At 44.1% G+C, this 25,619-nt stretch overlaps 1 protein-coding gene across 1 annotated transcript in view; it reads left to right on the top strand.

The window, feature by feature from the left end:
* The window catches only part of RBM33 (RNA binding motif protein 33), a gene marked incomplete at both ends in the record, with an annotated part of 103,117 nt that overhangs the window by 17,166 nt on the left and 60,332 nt on the right, over positions 1-25,619 (top strand). The window contains 4 exons of the mRNA XM_080701130.1: positions 275-323; positions 5,033-5,109; positions 7,067-7,379; positions 23,607-23,778. Of these exons, the coding sequence (XP_080557256.1) occupies positions 275-323; positions 5,033-5,109; positions 7,067-7,379; positions 23,607-23,778 (611 nt within the window). The remainder of the gene's footprint in view (positions 1-274; positions 324-5,032; positions 5,110-7,066; positions 7,380-23,606; positions 23,779-25,619) is intronic.

Consider the following 25,619-nt stretch of genomic DNA (forward strand, 5'->3'; position numbering starts at 1 on the left):
TTTCCTTTAGGTAGACCTGTCCTCTTTCCGGGATCTCTCTGTGGCCTTGGGTGTCAGGTCAGATCATTTCTTCTGCGTAACTCTTCCTAGGTGGGATAATTAAAAGTTTCCAAGGTATTTATCACAGGCGCATTCCTAGACACGTGGGAGTGAGGGATTCCAGTATATTGAAGTACCATTTCCTTGCTCTTTCTTTGTGCCTCTTTTCTACAGCCCATTTCTTTTATTTCTTCTATCAGTAGGAGTAATGCTGTGGCATTTCTCTTTCTCCTAGTGAACTTGAAGATGACTTACTAGGAGAAGATTTGCTATCTGGCAAAAAGGTAAGAAATGTAGTACTTCTGAAATGAAACAGTTGTTTAATTTATAAAATTTAAATTATATAAGTTTAAATTATAGAAATATATCACTGCTGTATGGGTTGCATGTCTGAAAAGTAGTGTACAGATGGAAAGGTCTTTAGTTGAATTGTAGTTACTTTCATTCATTCCTTTGGTGCCTGGACTTGGACCCAGGGCCTCGATCCTGCTGGGCATGTGTTTTATCACTGAGTTACAGCCCAGGCCTGGTTTGTTTTGTAAGTGCACAAAATTGACTATCGTAGTAGATTACAGTAGATGCCCTGATCATTACGACTCGAGCAGTAAGTCCTTTGAAAAATGTTTTGTTGCTCCTCTGCCCCAGGTGCTGTCACAGGTATGGGCTTGGGACTCGGTAACAGAAAGCCTCCCCTGGTCTTACAGGGATGTGGTAGTTGGCGGTTTGGCACACTGGTTCTGGGGTTCACTTTTTGGGAGTATTCAAAGGCAAGCTTAAAGGTAAACATACTCAAAATATAAAGAACATGCACAATAAATAAAGTTCTTAGGTGGGTTTAAAAAACCTTTTTGATTGAGTAAAAACTTTGAAGAAGTTATCTCTAATATGTGTATATCTGTTGTATAATATACTCTGCCAGTCCTCAGTCCCATTTTTATAAAACATTCCTAAAATATGTGAATCAAGAGAAGAAAAATTTTCAACTTTATTCATTAATTAACAAAGTCTTATTATTCTCATTTAGTATCAAAGATAATTCTTTTGCCGGGAGTGGTGGTGCACGCTTGTAATCCCCGCGCTTGGGAGGCAGAGACAGGAGGATCGTGCAGGTTCGAAGCCAGCCGTGGCTGGTTTAGGAGACCCTGTTTCCAAATAAAAATGTAAAAATATGTCTGGGAGTGTAGCCCGGAGGTAGAAGGGTTTCCAGGAACCCCAGTACCACCAAAAAAAAAAAAAAAGAAAGAAAGAAAAAAAGATAGCTCTTTATGCTTAGTTTTAAAAAGTCTTAAAATTAAAATGTCTTTTTACTTTCAGCAGTTGTTACTGAAGTTTCTTAACCTTTAGGTTGTAATCCATTAGCAAGTTTGTATCTCAAATAGCAGGCCCAGGTCACATCTCTGGTCTGATCTCACCTCGGATCGGTTGCCCTTTGGATCTCATTTCTAGGTCTTGTACCAGGAGCACCAGTCGTCCACTCCCTTAGAGCTGCCCTGCTGTGTTGTAGCGGGTGGGTGGCCCGTGCTGGTCACCCTTGTCATCCTAGTACTTGGGAGGCTGAGTCGGGGGGTTGCAGGTTTGAGGAGCCTCAGCAAGTACTGAGACTCATCGACCTAGCGAGAGACCCTGTTTCAAGATAAAAATAAAGTAGGGCTGGAGATAGAGCTTAAGAGTTAGAATACCCCTAAGTTCAATACCCAGTAACTCACTCCCCAGAAAAAGGCATACTCTGTGTACTATCAGCATTTTCTGTAGTACACAAACTTGGTTTCGGGTTCGTTCCAAGCCAGTTTTTCTTCCTGTGCTCTTCCTGTTGAGCATCTGCCTGCGTGTGGCCTGGCATGGTGCGGCCCCTGCTCCCCCACTTCAGCACATGGAGCCCTGGGGGACACTCAGACCACATCCATATCATAACAACTTCAAAAAGCTTTTTATGGAGAATCCCAAGCATATGCAAAAGAAGAGAGAACAGTATAATTTGTCCTATGTGTCTCTCACCCAAACTAAGCAATTTTTGTTACCCATGTACTTCCTGTCTCCTGAGTTGTTTCGAGGCAAATCTCAGATAATATGATATCTGAATGTACAAATCATAGTATGCTTTTGGGACTCTTTACTGTCAAAGTTTCCATCAAGGGGAATTTCTGCCTAAGGATGTAAGCATCTCAAGGTTCATGTTTCATTTTGCCAACTTGCTTTTCAGAAGTGTTTGATCAGTTATGTTCTAAACAACAGTGTGTAAGCACCACTTGCACCTGCCCATTCCCCAGCATCAACGCTGCTTTAAAAAAAGAATCTTTGGCAGTCAGCGTGATAGATGGAAAGAGATTTTGGGTTGGTTTAATTTGTATTTTTGGTTTTTAGTAAGAGTGACTCCCGTGCTTGTTAGCTACTTTATTGCTGTCATCTGCCTGGGGCTCACAGGCCTGGCTGCTCAGCCTCCGCTTTCTGCTCTGGAGCTTGAGACATGCACAGAGGCTCTCCTCTGGAGAGGGCCCTCTGGTCCTCAGAGCCGAGGGAGGGCAGAACCACGTCGTGTCGATATGCTCGGCTGTTGAGGAGGAAGGATGTTAGGGTCAGGTTTAAAATACATGGTTAGAATGCAGGGTTTTAGATTGAGAATGAAGCAGGCTGGTGTGACTAAGTTAGAACTTTTAAAACTTGACCAAGATTGAGAAGGAAGCTGCTGCCGGTTGTAATCGCTTCTGTGGCTTTGGCCCCAGCTAGTGTGCTGAGGTCTTCTAGATGCCGCGGCACCAGTGTTGTAGAATGTGTGGAGAACTGTTTTCTCCTCACTTTTAGACCCTACTGCCCCTGAAAGCTCCTCATTCTTGGGAGCAGTGGAAAGAACCATTCATTTTCTTTCCTACTTGCTTCTCTCCCCATAGGAGGAGCAAATTGTTTGGAAAGATTGGATTTCTGAAGCATCTTTGGCCACTTTCCCCTCCTCTGTTGGGATCTGTTTCCTTACTTCGCTGCAAGCCATCCTAATCAGAATCCTGGAGCACTACTCCCCACTGTTTTGTTGGGATGCACTGGGCTCTTGGGATTCAGCCTCTGAGTACAATGAAGTGGAGATAAAGGCTAAACCCTCAGAAAGTGAGGTTGGGCTGCTAGGGCCCTCTATAAGTGGTATTTCTCATTGTTTCCCCCTTTGGTGAACTATTGGTTTGCTAATTTTTTATTTGTTTTTATTTACTTTTTTATGCTGCGGATTAAAACCAAGGGCAGTCTGACCCTGAGCTATACTACTAGCCCCATATTATTGCTGAGGCTGACCTCCAGCTTACAGTCCTGTCTCAAGTGAAAGGTCAAGGAAATAGCCTCTTGGGTGAGATTTGGCTCTCATTGAGTTGCTAATTTTTGGAGATTTCCTGAGGTTTTATTTGCTGAATTAATTACTGATAATTAAATTTATGTTTGCTCAGCTAAGGCCTACCTCACACCCGTCAGTGGTTCTCCTTTCACTGTCAAAACTGGCCCAGTTTGGATGACAAATTATACTTCAACTAACAGAAACTATAGTTTGAGTTTGACTTGTGTGTTTTGTCCTAGAGATCAGTCTGTTCTCCTGTCTGTAAGGAAACTGACTGCGTGGTCTCTTAGCTTTATCTCTGTGTAATGTGCTTGACCGGTGTGGCATCTTGGGATTAATGCCTATTAACAGGGTTGATTGTTTAGGTTGCCAAACACGTAATAAAGACCACATGGTCAGCCAGGCATGGTGGCGCACACATAATCCCAGGAGAGTTATAAATTGAGACCAGCCTCGGCAGTTTAGTGAAGCCCCTTTCCTTCCTGCCTGCCTCCCTTCTTTTTTCTTTTGGTAGTAGGAATTTGAACCCAGGGGCATTCTACCTCCACGCTAACTGCCAGCTTCCTCCTCGCTTTTGAATTTTTTTTGTTTTGAAATGGTGTGATAAGTTGTTGAGAATCTAAGTTGCCAAGAAGGCTAACTTCAAACCTGTGATTGGTCTCAGCCTGCCAAGTACTGAGGTTATATGTGTGTGCCACCATGCCTAGCTCTTGTTATTTCACAATGAAAAAAAAAAAGGCCCAGGGGCCTAGCTCAGAGGTAGAATGCCGCGGGGTTCAATCCCCCAGTTAACCCCGCCCCACAAAAATAGTCAAGTTTGAGAGGTTTATTTTTATACAAATTAAATTCCAGAATAAAAGACTGATTATTTTTCATCATTAAGTAGAAAATCTAATCAATTTTTCTATTTCCACTTTTTAAAAACAATGTATGTGTGAACATATATATGGCTTTGTCTTTTGGAGAGGTAATAGTAATTTATATATGGCTATCAAATGAGGGAAAATATGGATAGGGAGGGAAGAGTGAAATTTCTTTTCCCCAGTCTAAGACATTGGGACATACTTGGCCCAGCAGAGTTAGAGCTCGCAGCCAGCCCGCCAGGCTGCTGTGACCGAGGAGCATGTATGTAGCACTGTCGAGTGCTGAGCGGTGGGGCTGCCAACATTTATTTTCATATGTAATCCGTGTCGGAAAAGCCCAAGTTATCGTAGTCCCTTATCGTTTCTGTTTGGACATCCAGTTATCTTAAAACCTCCTTATTTCTAGAGTTTTTCTTTTTATATTGTTTTAAAAAAGTCTTTAGATTTTGGATACTAACAAGTGTTAAATTTAGTCATATCTTAAGATACATTTTTTGTAGCTAGTACTTGTTTAGAGTGCTCCACAAGAGACATACCTTTTTTCTTTTGTGTTATAGAGTAAATTTGATCATTATTTTGCAGCTCCTGTATTTACTTGCCTGTGGCATCCAAAACTTAGTCTGGAGGGGTTAGCCAGTATGTAATCTATAATCTCTTGATTATTATCCATGGTGACATCAAATTGAGAGAACCTCTGACTGTTAGGTGTTTAAATAATATAAGGTTAGGAACAATCCGTTCAATGTAATTTTGCACTTTTGTAACAAGTCTTTTTCTGGAAGTGACACTCATTAATTAGATTTCTTTTTTTAATTAGAATCAATCAGATCTGTCAGATGAAGAGCTAAATGATGATCTTTTGCAGAGTGATAATGAAGATGAAGAAAATTTCAGGTACTCAAAATTAACTCATTAAAATGCTCGTTATTTAACTAAATTGATAGGAACTGTTTGTGACTTGTAATTATAGTGGAGTATAATTGAATAATGTGGTATTATATCTTTAACATATGATTACATTCTAAATGGGATATTAGTGTGTTCTGACGTAGAAGCCATAGTGTGGTTCTGTGATCGACTGCTTGAAACTAGTGAAGCAGCGGCGTCTGGAGGCCTGTGAGGTCTGCTCCGCAGCCATGGCAGCAGAGCACAGACGCTGCTGCTCCTGTAGTACTCATCTGTGTAGTGATGCTTAGTATGCTTGGGTCGGTAGAAAAAGTTTCACGTTCATGAGGGAAATAGTAATTCTTAAGGATGTCTTGGTTATAATTTACAGATTATATATAGTAGTATTGAATCATAAATTTATAACTAGTTTTTTTTAACATAAAGAGACTTTATGGGTAAATATATAGATTTTTTTTTTTTTTGGCAGTATTAGGGATGGAACCCTGGGCATTCTACCTCCAAGCTACAGCCCCAGCTCTGTTTTCTATTCTCTATTTTGAAACAGGCCTCACTGATTCGCAAAGGTCCCCAGTAAAGTAGCTGAGGGTGTCCTTGAACCACGACCCTCCTGTCTTAGCCTCCCAAATGCTTGGATTACAGGTGTGTGCCATGCCTGGAAACTATATAGATTCTTAATTATTCTACTCAGATTGTTAATTATTCTACTCATCAGATACATTTTTCAATTCTCTTCTTAGACACCATTGTTATATGTTGATCTTTTGGTGGTTAGGATAGCCTTCAAATATGCCTTGGGAGTTTTTTAGCCACTGTGGCTCAAGTCTGTTAATTTAATATTTTATTATAATTGGATGCTTACATATGATCTACTCTTTATTTGAACAGTCTTGTATTTGAAATGTTATATTGTATCTTACTGTTTGGCATATAGATGACATTTATATAACTGGAGATTGAACCCAGAGGCATTCTACCTCTGAGCTACACTCCCTGCCCTATTTTATTTTTTATTTGGAAACTGTCTCATTAAGTTACAGAGGGCCTCATGAGGTGGCTGAGGCTGGTGCAAACCTGCCATACTCCTGTTTCAGCTTCCTCCATAGTGGGATTGGAGGCGTGTGCCATTATTTCTGGCAGCTGTTATAATTTAATAGGTGGAATATGACTTTTATTTATTTTTTGCAGTTTTAAAACTCCTCTGTTGCTGGGCATGGTGACACATACCTGTAATCCCAGTAGTTGGGAAGTTGAAACAGGAGGATTGGAATTTCAAGGACAGCCTCGGCCAAATTTACCTAGTGAGACCCTGTTTCAAAATGAAAATTAAAAAATAGGGCTGGGGGTGTACCTTGGATTTAGAATTCCCCTGGGTTTAATCCCCATTACCACAAAAACCCAAACAAAATACTCTCTTTGTTATTTTATTCAGAAAGATATTTATGACTTCACATTTAATTTATTTAAACATTGAAATGTATTTTCAGATTTTATTTCCTTCAATAGGAGTTTGTAATTTATATTGTAGATTTAAAAGATGGAACCACGTGGTTCTTAAGATTGTACCTGTGAGTTCTTGTTTTTTATTTCACAGTCCTAGCAGACAGATTCCATCCGTTTAGTTCTGTGAGTTAGGATAAGTGCGCTGCGTGTGAGTTCAGTTTGGGCTTTGGTGGTCAGATCTGCTTCCTCATCTGGCTGGTTTGGTCCTGTGGTCAGAGAACCTAGGCTGGTGAGGGTGAGGGAGGGAAGGTGCTGTCTGAGCATGCGTGTGCGGCACCAGCCTAGTGTGCACAGTGAGCTTTGTTGGCGTCAGAGTGCGTTTAGCAGTAACCGGAGTAACTTGTCACCAGCAGTTTCGGCCTCGGTAATAACTCCTCTCTGATGACTTGGTCTTGAGCTCCATTCTCAGTGGGTGTTTTTCGTGTGTTTTTGTCTTTGCTAGTTCTCAGGGTGTCACAATTAACCTGAGTACCACGTCTGGCATGGTCACATCATTTGAACTGTCTGACAATACGAATGACCAGTCTGGAGAACAGGAATCGGAGTACGAACAAGGAGAGGATGAGCTCGCTTACCATAAATCCGACGGATCGGAATTGTACACTCAGGAGTACACAGAGGAAGGACAGTATGAAGGCCAAGATGCGGAGCTGACAGAAGACCAGATGGGGTATGGGGAAGAGCCAGAGGAGGAGCAGCTGTACAGTGACGAAGTGCTGGACATCGAAATCAATGAGCCGCTAGATGAATTTACAGTGAGTCTCTTCTCCTTTGTATGGCCAAAGATAACATGGCTTCTGCACATAGGTTTCTAGACTGATTTGAAATCTCTTTGCCTCCCTTGGGAGGGAGGGAAATTAGACCTTATTATCACCGTCTGCCAGTTTCTTTATCTGAGCTATGACAAAGTTTGTGTTGACAGCTTGTGTGGCCAGAGGTAATGGTCCTTTGTCATTCTGGAAGGCTGGGAGAATGTGACCTTGAGGACTGCACGAGGGAGGAAGGGGAGGCTTTGTGTGGTGGAGATGCTCTGTCAGTTGTTGGAAGTACTTAATGCCGAGCTTTCATCCAGGCTTTAGACAAGATCTGATAAAGTCCTGCTAAGGTGAAAAGATTAGTGACCTGCTAAAGACATCTTGAAGGTGCTGCTCTGCCAGCGTGATTGATGTGCTGCTCATTCATCCTTTCTGTAACTGAGAGCTGTCTAAACCTGAATGAAGAGATTGGAGGCTAGTTTAGAAAATGTCACACATAATTTGCTATCTGTGATCAGAAAGCAGATTGCTGATTTTTATTTCAGAAAGATGGTTTTAGTAGGTGGAATGTGTGTGTTTTAGGTTGAACCATCAGGAAAGAAAAAAGTAGCAGCATAAGATTGCTCATCTGTCACAGCGATTCATCATCAAAAGAAGTTTGTTTTTTAAAATGAGTGGTGGTTAGGGTTAGGGCTGTCAGAACCAGTCCCCTGGTTTCGTCAAGGAGTACATGGGACCTTGGACTATTTAGTTTTAACCATGATTGGACTTACATGTGTCAGTAGCTAAAGGTTTGGTTTTTTGTGAATGCTGCTTTCAGTCGATAAAGTAGTGAAAGATGTTTATGGTTTGATGACTAGCCATGTAAAGGCATCAGGGGGCTTGTTTATCTGTATAGCCCTGTGATGGTGTGTTTTGGCTCAAATCCTCCATGTGGACAGGTGTCTCCTGCTGTGTTTGTGTACTTTTCTTATATTGGGACACTGTAATTTAAAGTGCTTTTAAAACATTAAAGTCTTGCTGGGCGTAGTGGCGCACGCTTGTAATCCCTGCAATTGGGAGGCAGAGACAGGAGGATCGCGCAGGTTCAAAGCTAGCCGTGCTGTCTTAAGAGACCCTTTTTCCAAATAAAAATAATATAAAATAGGTCTGGGAGTGTAGTCCGGAGGTAGAAGGGCTTCCAGAAACCCCAGAACCACACACACACACACACACACACACACACAAAAAAAAAAAAAAAAAAAAAATTAAAGTCTTTAAAAGATATGCCTAATTATTTTCTAGTTATAATACTATTTCTGCTACTCATCAGTAACAAAACATTGACTAATCATCCTTGGTGTCCCTTGCCCTGTAAATACATAGCATAGAATATCTTGACTGATGTTCAAGCATTGGGGACACAGAAACTGTTAGACCGTAAAAACTGCAAAACCTGGTCCCTGCCCATAAAGGTATAGTTTATTGGGGAAATCACAGTGTGGTAGGTTCTTAATGGAGCAAGTGTGTACTACCACATCTTCACAATTCTTAGAGTTGTGAAGATAATTTCTAGTTGGTGAGGCATTTCCGGTCCTGTATTCCATGTCAAACTTGTGGCCATAGTTATAATAAAATTCACCCTAATCCAACATTTTGTGGCCTAAGACCCACCCAGATTTTTTAAAAGAATGGAATCTGGCAATTTAAAAATATTCATAGGAACTTTTTACATTAAAATGAGTAGATTTTTCAGAGTTAAAATCTTAGCTGGGCCAGGCGTGGTGGCACACGCTTGTAATCTCTGCGCTTGGGAGGCTGAGACAGGAGGATCGCACAGGTTCGAAGCCTCAGCTACTTAGTGAGGCCCTTTTTCCAAATAAAATAGGTCTGGGAGTATAGCCCAGAGGTAGAAAGCCTCTGGGTTCCACCCCCAGTACCACCAAAATAAATAAATAAATAAATAAATAAATAAATAAATAAATAAATAAATAATAAATGAATAAGTAGAAAAAAAAATCTTAGCTGGGCCGGGCACGGTGGCGCACGCTTGTAATCCCAGCATTTGGGAGGCTGAGACTGGAGGATCACGCATGGTTCGCAGACAGCCTTAGCTACTTAGGCCCTCCGCAAGTTAGTGAGACCCTGTTTCAAAATAAAGAATAAAAAAATAGGGGCTGGGATGTAGCTCAGAGGTCAAATGTCCCTGGGTTCCATCTCCAGACCTGCGCGCGCGCGCACACACACACACACACATACACACACACACACACACACACACACACACACACACACACACACAAAGTCTTAGCTGGATATAGTAGTAGATGGGTATAGTAGTGGATGTATACTTGCACTCCCAGTACTTGGGAGGCTTAGACAGGAGGATCGCAGGTTTGAGGCCAGCCCTAACTTAGTGAAACCCTGTTTCAAATTAAAAAATAAAGAGAACTGGGGATATAGCTTGGAGATAGAATGCCCCTGGGTTCATTTCCCAGTACTAGGAGAAGAAAAAGGAAGCCTTAAAGTAAACATTTACTTAGAAATTCTGTAGGTGTCCTAATGTTTTCAGAGAGTTGTTGGTAAACTTGAAAGGTGCGGACAGTGGCGAGTGTGGCTCTGTGAGGGTGTCAGCTCACCTTGTTGTGCTTGGAGTTGTACCCGTGGCCTCTTGTTTTTCATAGCTAGCGCAGCGGCAATGTCTGAAATGCTGTGGGAAGAGTCAGAATTCCAGCTCTCCTATAATAGGGGGCTCTCACTGTCCTTGGGGTGATTGTCTGTATCAGATCAGCGGACATGAGTGGCTGTGCCCCGTGCCCCCTGTGGTATGTGGCTTATCAGATGGCCTGGCTGGCTCCTGGTCCTGGTTGGATTGCTGACCCACACTGAAGCCTGCTCCTCCATGCGCGTGTTCTTTCTGGGAGGCGGGTCTGTAAGTCACAGGGAGGGCTTCTTGGTGCATGACTGGCTGTACAGTCAGAAAACCATAGATACAGACTTGGAGGGCACTGTCACCTGGGGAGAAGGGGCGGCCCGAGACAGCTGAAGCGTGGGCAGCACCGCTCTGACGTTTCCTGTGTCCTCCTCCAAAGCAGCCAGGTCTTGAGTCTGCGCGGCTTTGGGTGCCGTTCTTGACAGCCAGTTGTGATTTAATTCTAAAACGTGTACTCTTGTAGTAGTGAGAACCGTATTTTATGTAGTAGTCAACACAATGTTAGAAAATCATTTGTTGATGACATCTTTTAAGTACAGTTGGTGTATTTAGGGTCTGTAAAATTAACATAGGTTATTACATAAAACACTGTTTTGTAGAAACAATTTCAAACTGAGAGTGTAGATGATCAGGTTTGTTTCCTAGTCAAGGATTCAATGGTGTAGATTGTCCCCCATTGTATATGGGCTGAAATTTTGCAAAGCATCTCTGGCCTTACTGAAATCTGGCTCTCTGATGCAGTGAGCCAAGGGAGGAGGTAGTTCTTGATGGAATGCTAGCAGTTGCTTGGCAAAGTAAAGCGCAGTGTGTCCAGCTCACCTTGAGAGGCAGCTGTGGGACTAGGCGCCTGCTTTCTTTGGGGTAGAGATGAATCTGTCCTGTACTGCATGCTGGGTTGTTAGCATCTGGAGTTTGCTCGCTCTGGGCTTGCTTGCTTCTTAACCATTTCACTGTTCAGGTTCAGCAAGTGTCCAAGGACACTGGGAAGGCAACCACACTGACTGGGAGAGGGCTGGGTCTTCTCTGCTGGTTAGTGGACCGGGAGCAGCTCTCCTGGTTTGCAGTGTGGTGGTCTCCAGCTGGTTAGCCTGCTTCCTTCTGTGCTCCCAAAGGCATGCTTGCCTGCTGGTGTGCCTCTTGCATTTCATGTAAAACCTGGACACATCTGTCCATTCAGGGGAGGGGCCTGATGGAGAAGCCGAGGGGCCTGTGAGTTTATAAAGACATCTACGTTGATTGAGTCACTCATACTTTTGTGGACTCTTGACCTAAAAGTGGTGAGTGATGTGATTTCAGCTCCTCTGCTGCCACACTCCCTGGAAAGGACACACACACACAAGCATCTCTTTAAGATGCTTTTCCTCTGGCCGATCTGAGGGAGAGCTAGCTGAAAGGACGCCTGGGCACTGAAGTCGGCCGCTGTCAGCCTGGGCTGGGCTCGCATGAGGTGGAGGAGGGGCTTAGTGCTTTGCGCTCTCAGTATGGCCACATGGAAAGCTGCTGAGATGATGGAGCATGAGTGATAAAGATGAAAGTGCTTAAACAAACACCCAAAAGCTGCATGAGAAAAACTTGTCTTCTCTTTAATGGCCGTTAGGATGAAGAATACTTGCAGGCTTATGGTGGGCAACAAGGGCTGCAGGAGCAGGAAGACTGTGTTGCTGAAGATGAATTAGATGGGATTACTGATTCCCAGGTTGCTCCTGAGACTGAAGAGGTATTTGTTCAACTTTTAAAGAGTCAAAACGTTTGCTGGTTTTTTCCCTCCTCAGATTTAAAACGGACATCTTTTCAGCATTAGTGAAAAGTGAGATCTCTTTGATAGTGAGTATAGTGCTCTCTAGACCTCAGGGATGTGAGCTCGAGGATGCTGTGGTTCCTGGGTGCTTTGTGCCCTTCGGGTGTTAGGGTGTTACAGATATGTTTGGGGGATCATTTCTCAGAAGTGGGGTTTATACACTAATGCTTTGAAAGCGGCTCTCTGGTTATTTTTAATTATTAACAGCTTATTTGGGCTATCATCCAAGAAAGTCCATCTCCTCCTTGTACTAGGAGTTGAATCCAGGGGCATTCCACCTCCCAGCTGCACCCCTAGCCCTTTTTCTTTATTAGATTGCTGAGTGTCCCACTAGGTTGCTGAGGCTGGCCTCAAATCTATCCTCTCAGTCTCTAAAGTGCTGGGACTCTTAGGTCCTGTTTTAGGTGTTGAAAAAACAAGGTCTAATGAGCTTGATCCCTGGCCTCAAGGGACTTGCAGTCTGACATAGGGAGAGAAGATGGGAGTGAGTTCCTCTGCTGTGAAAGCATGTGACCCGCTTGCTGAGGGGCTCCTGGTGAGCCCGGGGAGGGCCTCAGGACATTGCTAGTGTTCTCTTATCAAGAACTGGCGCCTGTGGCCACGCCTGCAGGCCACAAGCCTTCCTCAGCCCAAGACGGGTGATTTTCTTCAAAGTTTTGTTTTTTCTAAGTAATTTATTTTAGTGTCCTTTCTCTCTTATTTCAGTAGACATGAAAACTGGTATATACAGGCGTAGTTTTGTTTTGCGGGTGCTACATCACGGCTTTAGAAACTCATCCCACGAAACATTGTGCCCACCCATTTGTTCTTTTTCCCAATTCAGGTGATAGTGTGAGAGATAGTCTCTGACCATGCATGCTGGGTACAAAACCAGCATTTCTGGACATGCCCTCTCGCCTTGTGTTAGTTAGCTCTTCCATTGCTGTGACCAGAATGCCCGGCAAGAGCTACGTAGAGGAAGGTGGTTTATTGGGCTCTTGGTTTCAGAGACTCAGTCCATGGTGTGCTGCCTTCAAGGCAGAAGCATCCTGGCACCAGGGGCTGGCAGAGGGAGGCTCCTCACAGCAGTGGGAGGGACGGCCTGCCTCCCTCAGCCACACCTTACCAGCCTGCAGCTATAACCCACTAAGTCCACTCAGGTTACTGATCCACTTGGGTTTATCAGCTGATGCGATTAAAAACAGGACTGCCTCAGTGATTCCATTTCTTAATATTGCTGCTTTGGTAACAAATGAGCTTTTCTGTGAGACACCCTATGTCCAAACCATGCTACGCTCCCATGAGCTAAATATAATTTTGATTTTTCTTTGTGCCCTTTGTCCTTTGTCTGTTTGTCTTGTTATTTGAAGTAATTTGAAAGAAGAGAGATGTAAGTGGTGTGTGTGGGGTGGTGTGGCTCAGTGGTGGAGTCCTTTTCTAGCTTGTGCAAGTCTGGGTTCCCTGTACTACACTGCAAAGAGAAAGAACTGGATAAGGAACCCCACCCACATTTTTCAGTTCTAGAAAAATGTGTCTTGTACAAGGAACCAGGACAGAGCTTGAGGAGATTGGAGACAGGCAAGTGGGGAGCCCCACTGGATTCTGTGGCATGCTTTCTAGTAAAATATTCCCATCAGCCTAGTCAGACTTATAAAGTGTAATGTAGGCAAAAAACATCTGAGAAAGAAATCCAGTTAGGATGTAGGTATTAATGTTCAGTGTACAGTATGTACGATTGAGTGCTCTCCAAGGAAGGGTGGAGACTGAAGAAAGTAGTAGGTGAGCTAAAAGCACATGAAGATACATTCTGTAAAATAAAAATAAAGTTGAGATTTTTTTTTGTGTGTGTGGTACCTCCCAGACCTTTTTTTTTTTTTTTTTTTTTTTTGGTGGTACTGGGGTTCCTGGAAACCCTTCTACCTCCGGGCTATACTCCCAGACCCATTTTTATATATTTTTTTAAATTTGGAAACAGGGTCTCTTAAGCCAGGGTGGCTGACTTCGAACCTGCGCGATCCTCCTGTCTCTGCCTGCCAAGTGTGGGGATTACAAGCATGCGCCACCACACCCAGCAAAATTGAGAGTTCAGAAACCTATCTTAATGTTGGCAAAAATGAAAATTATTGGACCAGTGTCTATCTCATTCAGTTAAGGAAAATGTTGGAAACATCCTCAGGAGATAGTTTTCCCTGGCTGCTCATCCTTTGTTGCAGTCTCTTCAGGGATCTTCGTGTAGCCGATGGCCTTGGAGGCCCCGCACAGCTTCTTCCCCTGGCACTGGCTGGTATCTGGACAGGTCGAGTTTCCTGCCCCTGCCAGCACACTTCCCTCTGCAGGGTCACCTGCCTTCTTCATGTGGCCCAGGGGCCAAAGAGCTTCCGGGGACTGGTGCAAGATGGTGCTGCTAGTGGTGTTGCAAGAAACCCGTTGTCTCATTCTCTGATCTAGAGTCCTGGTCTTTTTACGGCCTCCCCTGAACGGTGATGGGTGCTTGTTACTCGCTTCAACAATTCCACTTTAATGAATTTATCCCAAGAAGCTAATCTAAGGTGGGATCAAAGATAGTGCAGCACTGAAAATAAATGAAACCAATGTAAACTTTTATAAAGGGTTAGATAAACCCTGGTAACCTGACAGTGGGACACAGCACACCATCTGATGCCTTAGCTCCCTAACAGGGAGAGGTGCCCATGATAAATTAGGTGAAAAGCGCAAGATACACTCTCTCCCCTTCAGCTCCTCCACAGCACACAAGCTGAGTGTGCACGAATCTTTTTTTTTTTTTTTTTTTAATGTGGTACTGGGGATTGAACTCGAGGATCTACCTTCGAGCTACGCCCAGCCCTTTTTAGATTTTTCTGTTTTTGAAACAGGTTCTAGCTAAGTTGCTGAGAATCTTCTTGTGGTGCTAAGGCTGTCCTCAAATCTGTGATCTCCATCTCAGCCTCCCAAGTACTAGGGTTACAGGCGTGCCACCCCCAGGGTGAGTCTTTTAAAACATCCACAAAGACAAAGTAGCATAGAAGTAGTGATTGCCTCCAGGTGGTGGGATGAATCGCCACACCCTAAAGTTTTCTGACTTTAAAAATATTTTCCTGCCATTGTAATCCCCGCGCTTGGGAGGCAGAGACAGGAGGATCGCGCAGGTTCGAAGCCAGCCGCGCTGGCTTAGGAGACCCTGTTTCCACATAAGAAGTATAAAAATAGGTCTGGGAGTGTAGCCCGTGGGAGTGTAGCCGGAGGTAGAAGGGCTTCCAGGAATCCCAGTACAACCAAAAAAAAAAAAGTTTCCCATGAACAAATAAAAAGGTAAAATTAAAATTACTTGTTTTTAATTCAGTACGAAGAAGCGGGCAGATGTAAGGTGCTTGATAACTTGGCCCTAAACTTTGGAAAGCAGAGGAAAGGCTGTGTGTGCTGGGCTCCTGGGAGCTCTTGCGTGGAGCTTCCTGAGGCGCGGTTTTGCTGGGGGTGGAGGTGTTGGTCTTTGGGGTGGAAAGTAAAGTCCCATTCAAATGAAATGTTTCATGTTTTTATACCACTTTATACTTCTCTGCTAGAAGATATGTTTTTTTCTTTTAATCTTACATATCATAATTAATTTTAAATTTAGTCATTAAAGGTTTTTTAAAAGTCGTTTGCATGTTTGCTTTTCCACCCTTTTTTTCTTGATTGTTGGTTTAAGTTTACCTTGTTTATGTTCCTTGTTCTTCTGGTATTGACTGAAGAGAGAGAGAGTGAGTGTGTGTGTGTGTGTGTGTGTGTGTGTGTGTGTGTGTCCGTCCTGGGAATGGTACACAGGCCTTTTACCTCTGGGCTACACCCCAACCTATTTTATGTTTTATTTTGAAACAGGGCCTGGCTGAGTTGCTGAGGATCACCTGCGTGATCCTCCTGTCCCAGCCCCCCCAGTGCGGGGGATTACGAGCATGTGCCACCATGCCTGGCTCTTGACTGAAGATTTTTTTCTAATGCTCTTTGCTTGTAGGACTTTAATTGTCCTTATTGGAGACATGATGCTCTTTCCCCCCAGAAAATATTTTGGGCTTGTTTTCTTTCATTAGAATCACTGAATCCAAAATTATTGAGGACTTAGGACTTTTTGTAGGGCTTGGTTCTGGGGATGAGCTTAGGGTAGAGTAGCAGTAGCAGGGCGCGCGCGCGCGTGTGTGTGTGTGTGTGTGTGTGTGTGTGTGTGTTACTGAGGGTGAAACCCAGGGGCTTTTCTCTCTCCAGGCTATACTCCCAGATCTATTTTATATTTTTATTTGGAAACAGGGTCTTACTAAGTTGCTGGGAGCCTCACTCAGTAGCTGAGGCTGGCTTCAAACCTGTATGACCCATCCTTCTGTCTCAGCCTCCCAGGCGGGGATTACAAACCACCACACCGGGCCTAGAGTAGCAGTTTGAACATGCCACACATAAGTGCGTTTTGGTGTTTCCAGAGTTCTCTGGCCCATTTCCTAAGTGTCTGCGATGCTGGGGCGGGCACCTCATTGTTCTCTGGTAGGTGTAGCGGCGTGCCCTGTCCCAGCTTGCCTAGGACAGGGGAGCGCAGGACAGAGGTCCCACGTGACTCCAGTTCGGGAGTGCAGAGGTCTACATTAGAATCTGAATTCTGGAACTAAAAAAGTAGCGAATTAATTTTAATCACAAGCCTAGTTCATGTGGCTTTCTATTTAACTGATACTCCTGCTTGGTTAATATGAAGAACCCACTATACTTGAAACAAATTAGATCAGATTACATAAAGACTGCCCTTTTCTAGTTACAGAGCCGTGTTAGTGCTAGTTACACGATCTCCTTCTAACATAGATTCAGCATAGATTGAAGGCTTGCTAGTTAGATAGTTGAGACGTGTATAGAGGAAGCGTGGAGAGGAGCACTATTCAAAGTACTTTCAGGATTGGTGCACCGATTCTTTAGGTGGCCATGCTTCGGCTGACGGGACAGTCCAGGGCCCAGAGCCCGCCTTCTCGTGCATCCAGCCCCTTGGTCCTCAGAGGCACCCACCGCTCTGACTTCCTTTATCTGAAATTGGTCTTTCCTGTGCCAGAACTTTATACACATGTAACTATATAGCATATACTCCTGTGACGAGATGCTTCTGCTCAACATGTTTTTTTTTTAAGATTTATCCAGCTAGTTATGTGTATTAGTTTATTCCATTTATGGATGTACCTTATTAATCATTTTCCTGATATTAGATATTTGGGTGATTTCTACTTTGTTATTATGAATAAAGCTACTGTCAAGATCATAACTCTGCATCTTTTTGAAGGTACATGCTTTTGTTTCTCTAGTAACTAGTGGTGGCTGGGGGTATAGCTCAGCCGTAGGGTGCCTGCTTAGCGTGAATGAGGCTGTTTGTTTGAATCCCAGCACTGCACTCCCCCCCAAAAAAACCCTTTGATAGCCAGTGGTGCGATTTCTGAATCAAGTTGGTGGTACGTTTAGTTTTATAAGAAATTGCCACGTGGTTTTCCAAAGTGACTGTACCGTTTTACACTCCTCGCAGTAACGTGTGTAGAAAGGTCCTAGTCACTGTTCTCCATGTTGGGCAGTGTCTTCTCTCCCTTTAATCCTCCCAGCATGTGTTTGCATTTCTCTGATAACTAAATATGTGAAGCACGTTTCTTTGTACTACTACATCACTTCTTGGGATCCAGTTTTAGTGCCCCATTTTTTCCCAGTGGTTGTTTGTCTACACAGGCTGTGTATGGTGTATATGGGCTGTGTAGTGTGTAGAGCCCCTCACAGAGGAGATTGTGGTCTGTCCATCTTTATCTCACCTGGACAGTACATCTGTACGTAAAATGCCTATGTGTATATTCATTGTGTATTTTCTGGAGAGAGGTAGATGGTTTTTTATACATTCAGAATATCAAGTCCTTTGGCAGATAAAAGGTTTATGAATATTTTCTGTGAATCTGTGGATTTTGCCCCTTTTTTGAGCAGAAAATTTTAATTTTGATGAAAACCAAGTAACTTTGTGAGTTAAGAAATTTTTCCTGCCCCAAGCTTGCAGGGTTATAATCCCGTTTTCTTCTGGAAGCTTTGTAGTATTTTAGCTGTAGTTGAGGGCTGTGGTGTGTCTCAACTCACGTGTGTGGCATGCATTCCAGTTCTGCTGCAGATCTAGTTGCTGCTCCAGAGTTGATGCCTTTTGTGGACTCTTCTGTTGGTTTATTTTCCTATCTTTACATCAGTACTTTATGGTCTTGATCAGTGCGACAAAAATGAAGAAGTACAAATTCATCGTTCTTTTAAAGATTATTTTGGCTAATCATGGTCCTTTGAATTTCCATATAAATTCTGGAATGTATTTATCAATATTTATCAATATCTAATAAAAGTCTGGTGGGGTTTAATAGAGAGGCTTGGCAGCTTTAGATCCAGTTGGGGAAAACTACCATCTTGATGCTCGTGTTGCGTGGTGTTAGAGGTGATCTCAGGTCTTTCCCTGCAGTCCGAACACTTTCACTTCTTTGGCCGCTCTGGCCTCAGTGAGGGCGCTCTATACGACGGCCGCTGGGGTGGGCGCTCTCGCCGTGTTCTTGGTGTCAGCAGGAGGAGGGTCAGTGTTTCATTGAGTGTCCTAGCTGGAAGCTCTTTTCTCTTTCTGGTTTGCTGAGATTAATAAAAAATCAGAAGTGGAAGTGGAATTTTGTCTGTGCTTTCCCTATTTACCCCTTAATTTTATTTTACTGTGAATTAAATTAACTTTTTAAAGCTATAATCCAAACATTTGTTTCATCTGCTTTTCCACTAATGTGCTCTTTCTGTTCCAGGGCCGGGTCTAGGGAATCATGGTGTCGTTTGTCTCCCTTCTTCCTCTCTCATGTCAAGTTTCTCAGTTTCCCTTTGATTCATGACCGCGACACTGGCACCACATGCTGGGTAGATGCCTTGTGACTGTGTTTCAGCCTGGGCTTTTCTCATGAGGAGGCTGAAGTTGGGGCCCAGGAAGAGGACCGCAAAACTGAAGTGTGCTCTGAACCCCTTCGCTGGCAAGGCAGCGTCTGCCGGGCTCTGTGTGGTGCCTCGCTGTCCCTCTCCCTCTCCTGTCATTTGGAGGAAAGTCACCAGTATAGGCTGCCCTCCAGGAGGGGCAGGGGAGGGACTCGGCCACCTCCTGGGGGGGACCTGAGCATTTGCAGGTCTTTGGAATTCTTCATTCCGTAAGATGGCTCAGTTGACTAAAGTTTTGAATGGTAAATCAACCTGTGTTTCTAGATAAACCCTAGTATTAATCTTTTTACATTTTGCTTGATTCATGTACTTTTATTTTCTAAAGGATTTTGGGGTCTATATTAGTCAAGGATACTGGTCTAATTTTAAGTTCTAAACAATTAGATCACACATTCTTTCCAAGGAATTTAGTTTTAGTGTTGATAGAATGAGATACTTTAATTTGTATCTCATAATAATGAATCATTATAACAGTTTTTCTGTTAAATACTTTCATTGTAATTTTGTATATACCCTTTTTTTGTGGTACTGAGGATGGAACCCAGGATCATTCTACCTCTGAGCTACAGCCCCAGCCCTACTTTTTTATTCTTTATTTTGAAACAGGGTCTCACTAAATGGCAGAGGACTCACTAAATAGCTGAGGCTGGCCACGAACCTATGATCCTCCTGTCTCAGCCTCCCAAGTACTGGGATTACAAATGTGTGCCACCACGCCCCATACCCGGCCTCATATGTACCCTTTTTAAAAATTAAAAGTAAGCTGGGCATGGTGATACACACTTGTGATCCTAGTTTTTGGGAGGTTGATGTAGAAGGATTGTAAGTTTGAAGCCAGTCTTAGCAATTTAGCAAGACTCTGTTTCAAATAAAATAAAGCTGGGGGTGTAGCTCAGAGGTAGAATGCCCCTGGGTGCAATCTCCAGTTAAAAAGAAAGAAAAAGAGCTGGGCATGGTCATGCATGCTTGTAATCCCCCCCGGCTTGGGTGGCTGAGACAGGAATATTGCACAGGTTCGAAGCCATCCTCTACTACTTAGTGAGGCTCTCAGCAACTTAGTGAGTCCCTGTTTCCAAATATTTAAAAAAAAATATATATATATATATATAGGTCTGGGAGTATAGCCCGGAGGTGGAAAGCCCCTGGGTTCCACCCCTAGTACCACCAAAAAAGAAAAAAAAAAGAAAAAGAAATGAATTAAAGTAAAACTGAGTGTGGTATCACATGCCTGTAAACCTACGTACTTGGGAGCCAGAGCAAGGAGGATCAAAAGATTGAGGCCTTGACAACCTAGTGAAACTTCAAAATAAACAAAAAGGACTGGGGTAATAACTCAGTGTTAGTGTGTCCCTGGATTCAGTTGCGAATATTGCCCTTCCCAAAAGAAGAATTAAAAGCAAGTCTTACAGTTTTTGTCCTTTTTGTTTGTTTGTTTGTTTTGTTTTTGGTGGTACTGGGGTTCCTGGAAGCCCTTCTACCTCTGCCCAGACCTATTTTATATTTTTTTATTTGGAACAGGGTCTCTTAAGCCAGCGCGGCCGGCTCTGAACCAGCGCGATCCTCCTGTCTCCGCCTCCCAAGCGCGGGGATTCCAAGTGTGCGCCACCACGCCCGGCTACAGTTTTCAAAATAAATCAGTAGCTAAAAAGTAAACCTTTTTTGTTAGACATATTCGTACACACTATGTTTTTAGTATAATTTCATATTTGTATTGCAACTTTACCACCCTGTGCTTGTGAGTAGAATGCTATATAATATCGTTATAAACTATACAAAGAGGAAACATTCTGGCAGCTAGGTTAGTTAATTCCATAGGCTAAATGGCCGAGGGAGATAACATTGTTTGGGTGGGTTTTTTGGTTTTTTTTTTAGAGTTCTGTTTTAGAATAACTAGTGGATAAGGGGATGAGTTTGGCTTGGTGAGTGTTGTCAGGTGGCCAGCACTCCATAAGTAGTGTCAGCCACCCTTGGGCGTCAGTCAGAATCAGTTCACAGTTGGCTTCCTGCAGTCACCAATAATTTCTCCAAACCTGGATTCATTATGGAGCAGGGCCATAATGATTCTGGAGAGCACCAGGACAGTGGTAGGCCTTTATGCAGTGGCTGACAAAGGGAGGTGGAGGGGTGAGGCAGCCGGAGTGTTTGTTCTCAGAGCATACTCCTCTGCCCGACCGGCAGAAGGAGTTAGGTTATATAAATGTCCAGGGTGGGGAAGGACCAGTGGGCAGGCGGATGGGCTGAGTATTTATGATTTTTTTCTAGGAAGGCTCCACTTAGTCTCCACAAACTCTTCCCTCCCCTCCATAACCAGTCCTATTTGGCCGTTCTGGGGATTGCCATAGGGACTGTAAATAGTTGTGGTGGTAGCAGGTGAGAAGTTTTCTATGGGAATGCATTAAAATGAGCTTGGAGGCAGCAGGGAGGCTAGGACGGTGCTTCAGTTTTGCTGAGCCCAGCATCTTGCTTGTCGGCCCCTGCTTTTAAATCTTGCTGTCCTGTGAGTCTGGACGGCTCACACCTTTCCCATGGAGCAGGCATCCTCAGTACATGCGCTCATCGTGCAGGATTGCTTGATGATGGAAGGAGAACAGGTGGAGAGGCAAGGAAAAGGAGGGGTCAGGAAGGGCTTGGAAGGGGCTCAAGACGCGGCCGAGCTGCTCTTCTGTCAGGGTGACCTTGGTGGTGCCTGTCGCTGTCGCGTACTCCTTGGGCTGCGCAGTTGCATCCCAGGACTTTGAGGGGCCACAGCTCCTCCACCCACTGTAGAGCAGAGCCGTTCAGTTTTCTGGAGGCTTTATTTAAAAATAAATCATCATTTCTCTGGAGAAAATATTTAAGAATGGACCTGCTGGGTCACAGACTCCTCCTCCTCCTCCTCCTCCTCCTCCTCCTCCTCCTCCTCCTCTTCCTCTTTCTTGGCTGTGTATGCTTTGTTTTGAAGAGGCAGTTTTCGGCTTATCTTGTCTTTAAGTTTCATAGTTGGAGATTTGGATGCAGAATAAATTGCAGATTTCAGTACTGTTACTTTACACTGGCTTGCTGGGGAAGTCTTTGAGGTGTACTAGGTTAGCTGAGTAAGATGACCACTGTGGGATCTTGGCTTCTGGGCTGTAGCTCCTCCTTTGTGGCCTTCCTACTCACTGTCGTCTATGGGCTCCAGTGGTGGGCTCCCCTGGGGCTTGTGAGAAGGGCGGAGTCTCAGGCCTGCTAGGTCAGAATCTGATTTTCAGTAGGATTTCCAGTGACTGGCACACATTTTAAAGTGAAGAAGGAAAAAGCTGGGTGTGGTGGCACACGCTTGTAATCCTAGCACTTGGGAGGCTGAGGCAGAAGGATCGCACAGGTTCAAAGCCAGCCTTTGCTACTTAATGAGGCTCTCAGCAACTTAGTGAGACCCTGTTTCCAAATAAAGTATTAAATCGGTCTGGGAATATAGCCCGGAGGTAGAAAGCCCCTGGGTTCCACCCCCAGCATCTCCCCCCCACACACACACACACAGTGAAGAAGGGTTGCCCTGGAGCACCTGCAGGTAGATCAGAGACTTTGTGAGTGGGTGGTGGTACACTGCTCTCAGGCTGATCGCAGCCTCAGCTCTCTCTGACTTCACAGACCCACAAATAGCGGCCTCAAACCAATGAGGATGCCGAGACTCTGGTGCTTCCAGAGTCTCCAGCGACCACTGAGAGTGGGTCGCGATTGCTAGGCTGGAAATGGAGTTATGTTTACCGTCGTCTCTTTTAGTAGACATTTGTGTTCTTGAAGATGGGTTTCCACTTGTAGGGTTTGTCATAGAGTTATATGCATTGATCATTTTATTTAGAAAATGTTGAGTTTGAGGAAAAGAATAATAGAGGGCAAAAGGATCAGGTTGTGGGTGTATTCTAATTTTTCTTGTGCTTTTTCTAATAAAGTAGTTTTGTCTTTATTTCTATTAAGAGTAGAAAACATTTTAAAATGATGAGTCCTGAGTAAAGAGGCGAATTGTTTCCGTCAGGTTGCTGAAACGTGCTTGAGGGAAGGTCACGTCCTAGGCACCTATCTTCCATCTAGGAGTGGCCCCGGGACCCGCAGTGAGAACTGTCTGCGAGGAAGCCACTTTAGTTTGGGGTGAGGTTAAGGAAAATTGGGGGGGGGCGATACTGATATAATAAACCTCATGATAAAAGCTGGCTTTAGTGGGGTGGCCCTTTGAGTGGTCACAGCCACCACGGGTGGTAAGTGGACTGTAAGACAGGAGTGACTGCAAGCAGGACTACGAGCCCAGCAGCACACTCAGGCACGCTGGGCCGCTTTCCTGGCAGAATAGGCCAAGGGATGGTTGGGAATTGGGAATCGATGAGCCTGGGTAGCTAGAGGAAGCACCATTCACCTAACAGAAGCTCCTGGACTCAGAGAAGCTAGTGTGACTTGTGTAGGACTTAAAAGTTGAACTTGTGTCAAAATTATATTCACGTTGTATTGAACTTGGCAATAATCTGGATCAGGCTTGAGGCAGTAGATCTAGCAAGAACATTTGGGATTCATACTCTCTCTGAAATGTAAGTGGCAGTCACGTGGAGGACATTGTCTATGAACTGCTAGCACTGAATTCCAGCTTCTTACAATGGGGCACTAACTTGTAACATTTGCCATTACTTTTTCTTGAACTCATCTCAGTGTTTCCACCTTATTCTAGAATATTTTATATATAAACTACTTAAGAATATTTTGGCATTCTTTAATGTTAAATTTAAACGAATATGGACTTACTCTTTTTCCCTGTTTGCATGCTGTGTCTGCCATGTAGGGAGGTATGGAAACTTTGGAACTCCCAAAAGACATAAAAGAAGAATCAGATGAAGAAGATGATGATGATGAAGAATCTGGACGATTACGTTTCAAAACCGAAAGGAAAGAAGGAACAATTATTAGGCTCTCAGATGTAACCAGAGAGAGAAGGAACATTCCAGAAACTTTGGGTAATTTTCTTTTACTGTCTATCATCCTTCACTCCTGGTTCTTATTCCTCCTCTGCATTTTTTTGTGTCCATCACATGGGAAAAAACATCTAGGGCGTGGAGAGTCTGTGATAAGGCCCGTGCTCAGCTTAGCTCAGCACTGTGAAGGCTGTCATCTCAGCCAACATGCTCTCATTCCACATCTAAACCATTGTAGACATTCTACTGAGATTAAGTGTTTGCACAAAATATTTCAGTTTATTATTGAGTAGTTTTTCTTCTGGAGTCTGCTGTCTAGAGTTATTTTGCATACCATGCAATCCAGGCTGGTCCCGAGGTGGCAGTGTAGAAATGCTAGACCAGAGCCATTTGGTCTTTTCTACCACTCCCCTGGTTGCCTGGGCTACTTCTGGACCACACTGGGTTTTGTCTTAGCATTCTCATAGCCATCTCGTTGGGGTTTCCTTTTCTCTGCCATTCCTCTTAGTGAGAAAAGGCAGTTTGTTAATAGAAGTAAATTGAATGCTGCTCTGAGCAAGTCTTCCACTGCAGATCGACCGCAGGCTGTTGGCAGTGCTGACCCAGCCTACTTGGCACAGGTGGTTCTTTGTCTTTTTCTGCTCAGCAGTGGTTTTCAGATTTGCGTGAGTGTCAGTCCCGCTGCGAGGCTAGCTCAGTGGGGAGACGACTGCCTACAGCACCTTGAGAGCTTTGTTAAAACGTGGGTTTTTAGCCAGATGTGGTGGCACATGCCTTTCATCCTAGTCCATGGCAGGCAGGAGGCTCACAGGTTTGAGGCCAGCCTCAACAATTTAGTGTGACCCTTTTTCAAAATAAAGAACTGGGTGTGTAGCTCGAGGTCAGTCACTTTTGGTTCAACCCCAGGACCACAGTTTTTTTTAAGTGTCTTTGGAGCCACTCCTAGCCCTCTAACTAGTCATCCAGGAGGGCAGCTGGGAGAAGTCCACTTCAGTGCATTCTCAGGTCCTGCTGCTGGGGACGCGCGTGTCCCCAGCCACCAGGGTATACCACCTTCCAAAGAGGAGGGCGAGGGTGGACGAGGCCTCTGCCTGCTCTTCAGTCTTGTTCTAGAGAAAAAATTAAGGTTGAACCCTGATTGCTACCTTTATGACTATTTTTTGTGGTACTGGGGATGGAACCCAGGGGCATTCTACCTCCGAGTTACACCCCCAGCTCTCTTTTTTATTCTTTATTTCAAAACAGGGTCTCACTGAGCTGCAAAGGGCCTCACTGAGTAGCTGAGGCTGTCTGCAAACCAGGATCCTCCTGTGTCAGCCTCCCAAATGCTGGGATTACAAGTGTGTACCACCATGCCGGCTCTTTATGCACTTGTCATCTCAATACTTGGGAGACTGAGACAAGAAGATTGCAGGTTTAAGGCCAGCCTCAGCAACTTAGTGAAACCCTGTTTCAAAATAAAAGGGCTTGGAGGTAGAAGGCTCCAAAAAATAAGTAAATAAGAAACATTGTTTTTAGTCTGAAATGAGAACATTGTCATTAAGGAGAGCATATACAGATTCTCTGGGTGGGTTCTAAACTTTAAAGACGTACAAGTCAGCAGTAATGAGTAGGATTTGTGAAGGCGCTGCTACCATCCTAGAGTTTTCTCTCTTTTTTATCTAGTTTCTATAAAATTGGGCATTCGTAAAAGACAGAAAAAGTCCTAAAATAGAAGGTTAGAAAAAACCAGAGTACTTGGCCGATAGGGATTGGGAACATAGCAGAAGAAACTAAGTGGAGCAGAGACGTCTGGTCTGGTGGGTTGATGGTGAATCAGGGCTCCCTGCCCGCTCCCAGGAGGGCCTGGGTGGTAGAGGAGGCACCTTTCTGAAGGGACCTTC

The sequence above is a fragment of the Muscardinus avellanarius genome (genome assembly GCF_963383645.1).
Source record: "Muscardinus avellanarius genome assembly, chromosome: 9".
NCBI classification, from domain to species: Eukaryota; Metazoa; Chordata; class Mammalia; order Rodentia; family Gliridae; genus Muscardinus; species Muscardinus avellanarius.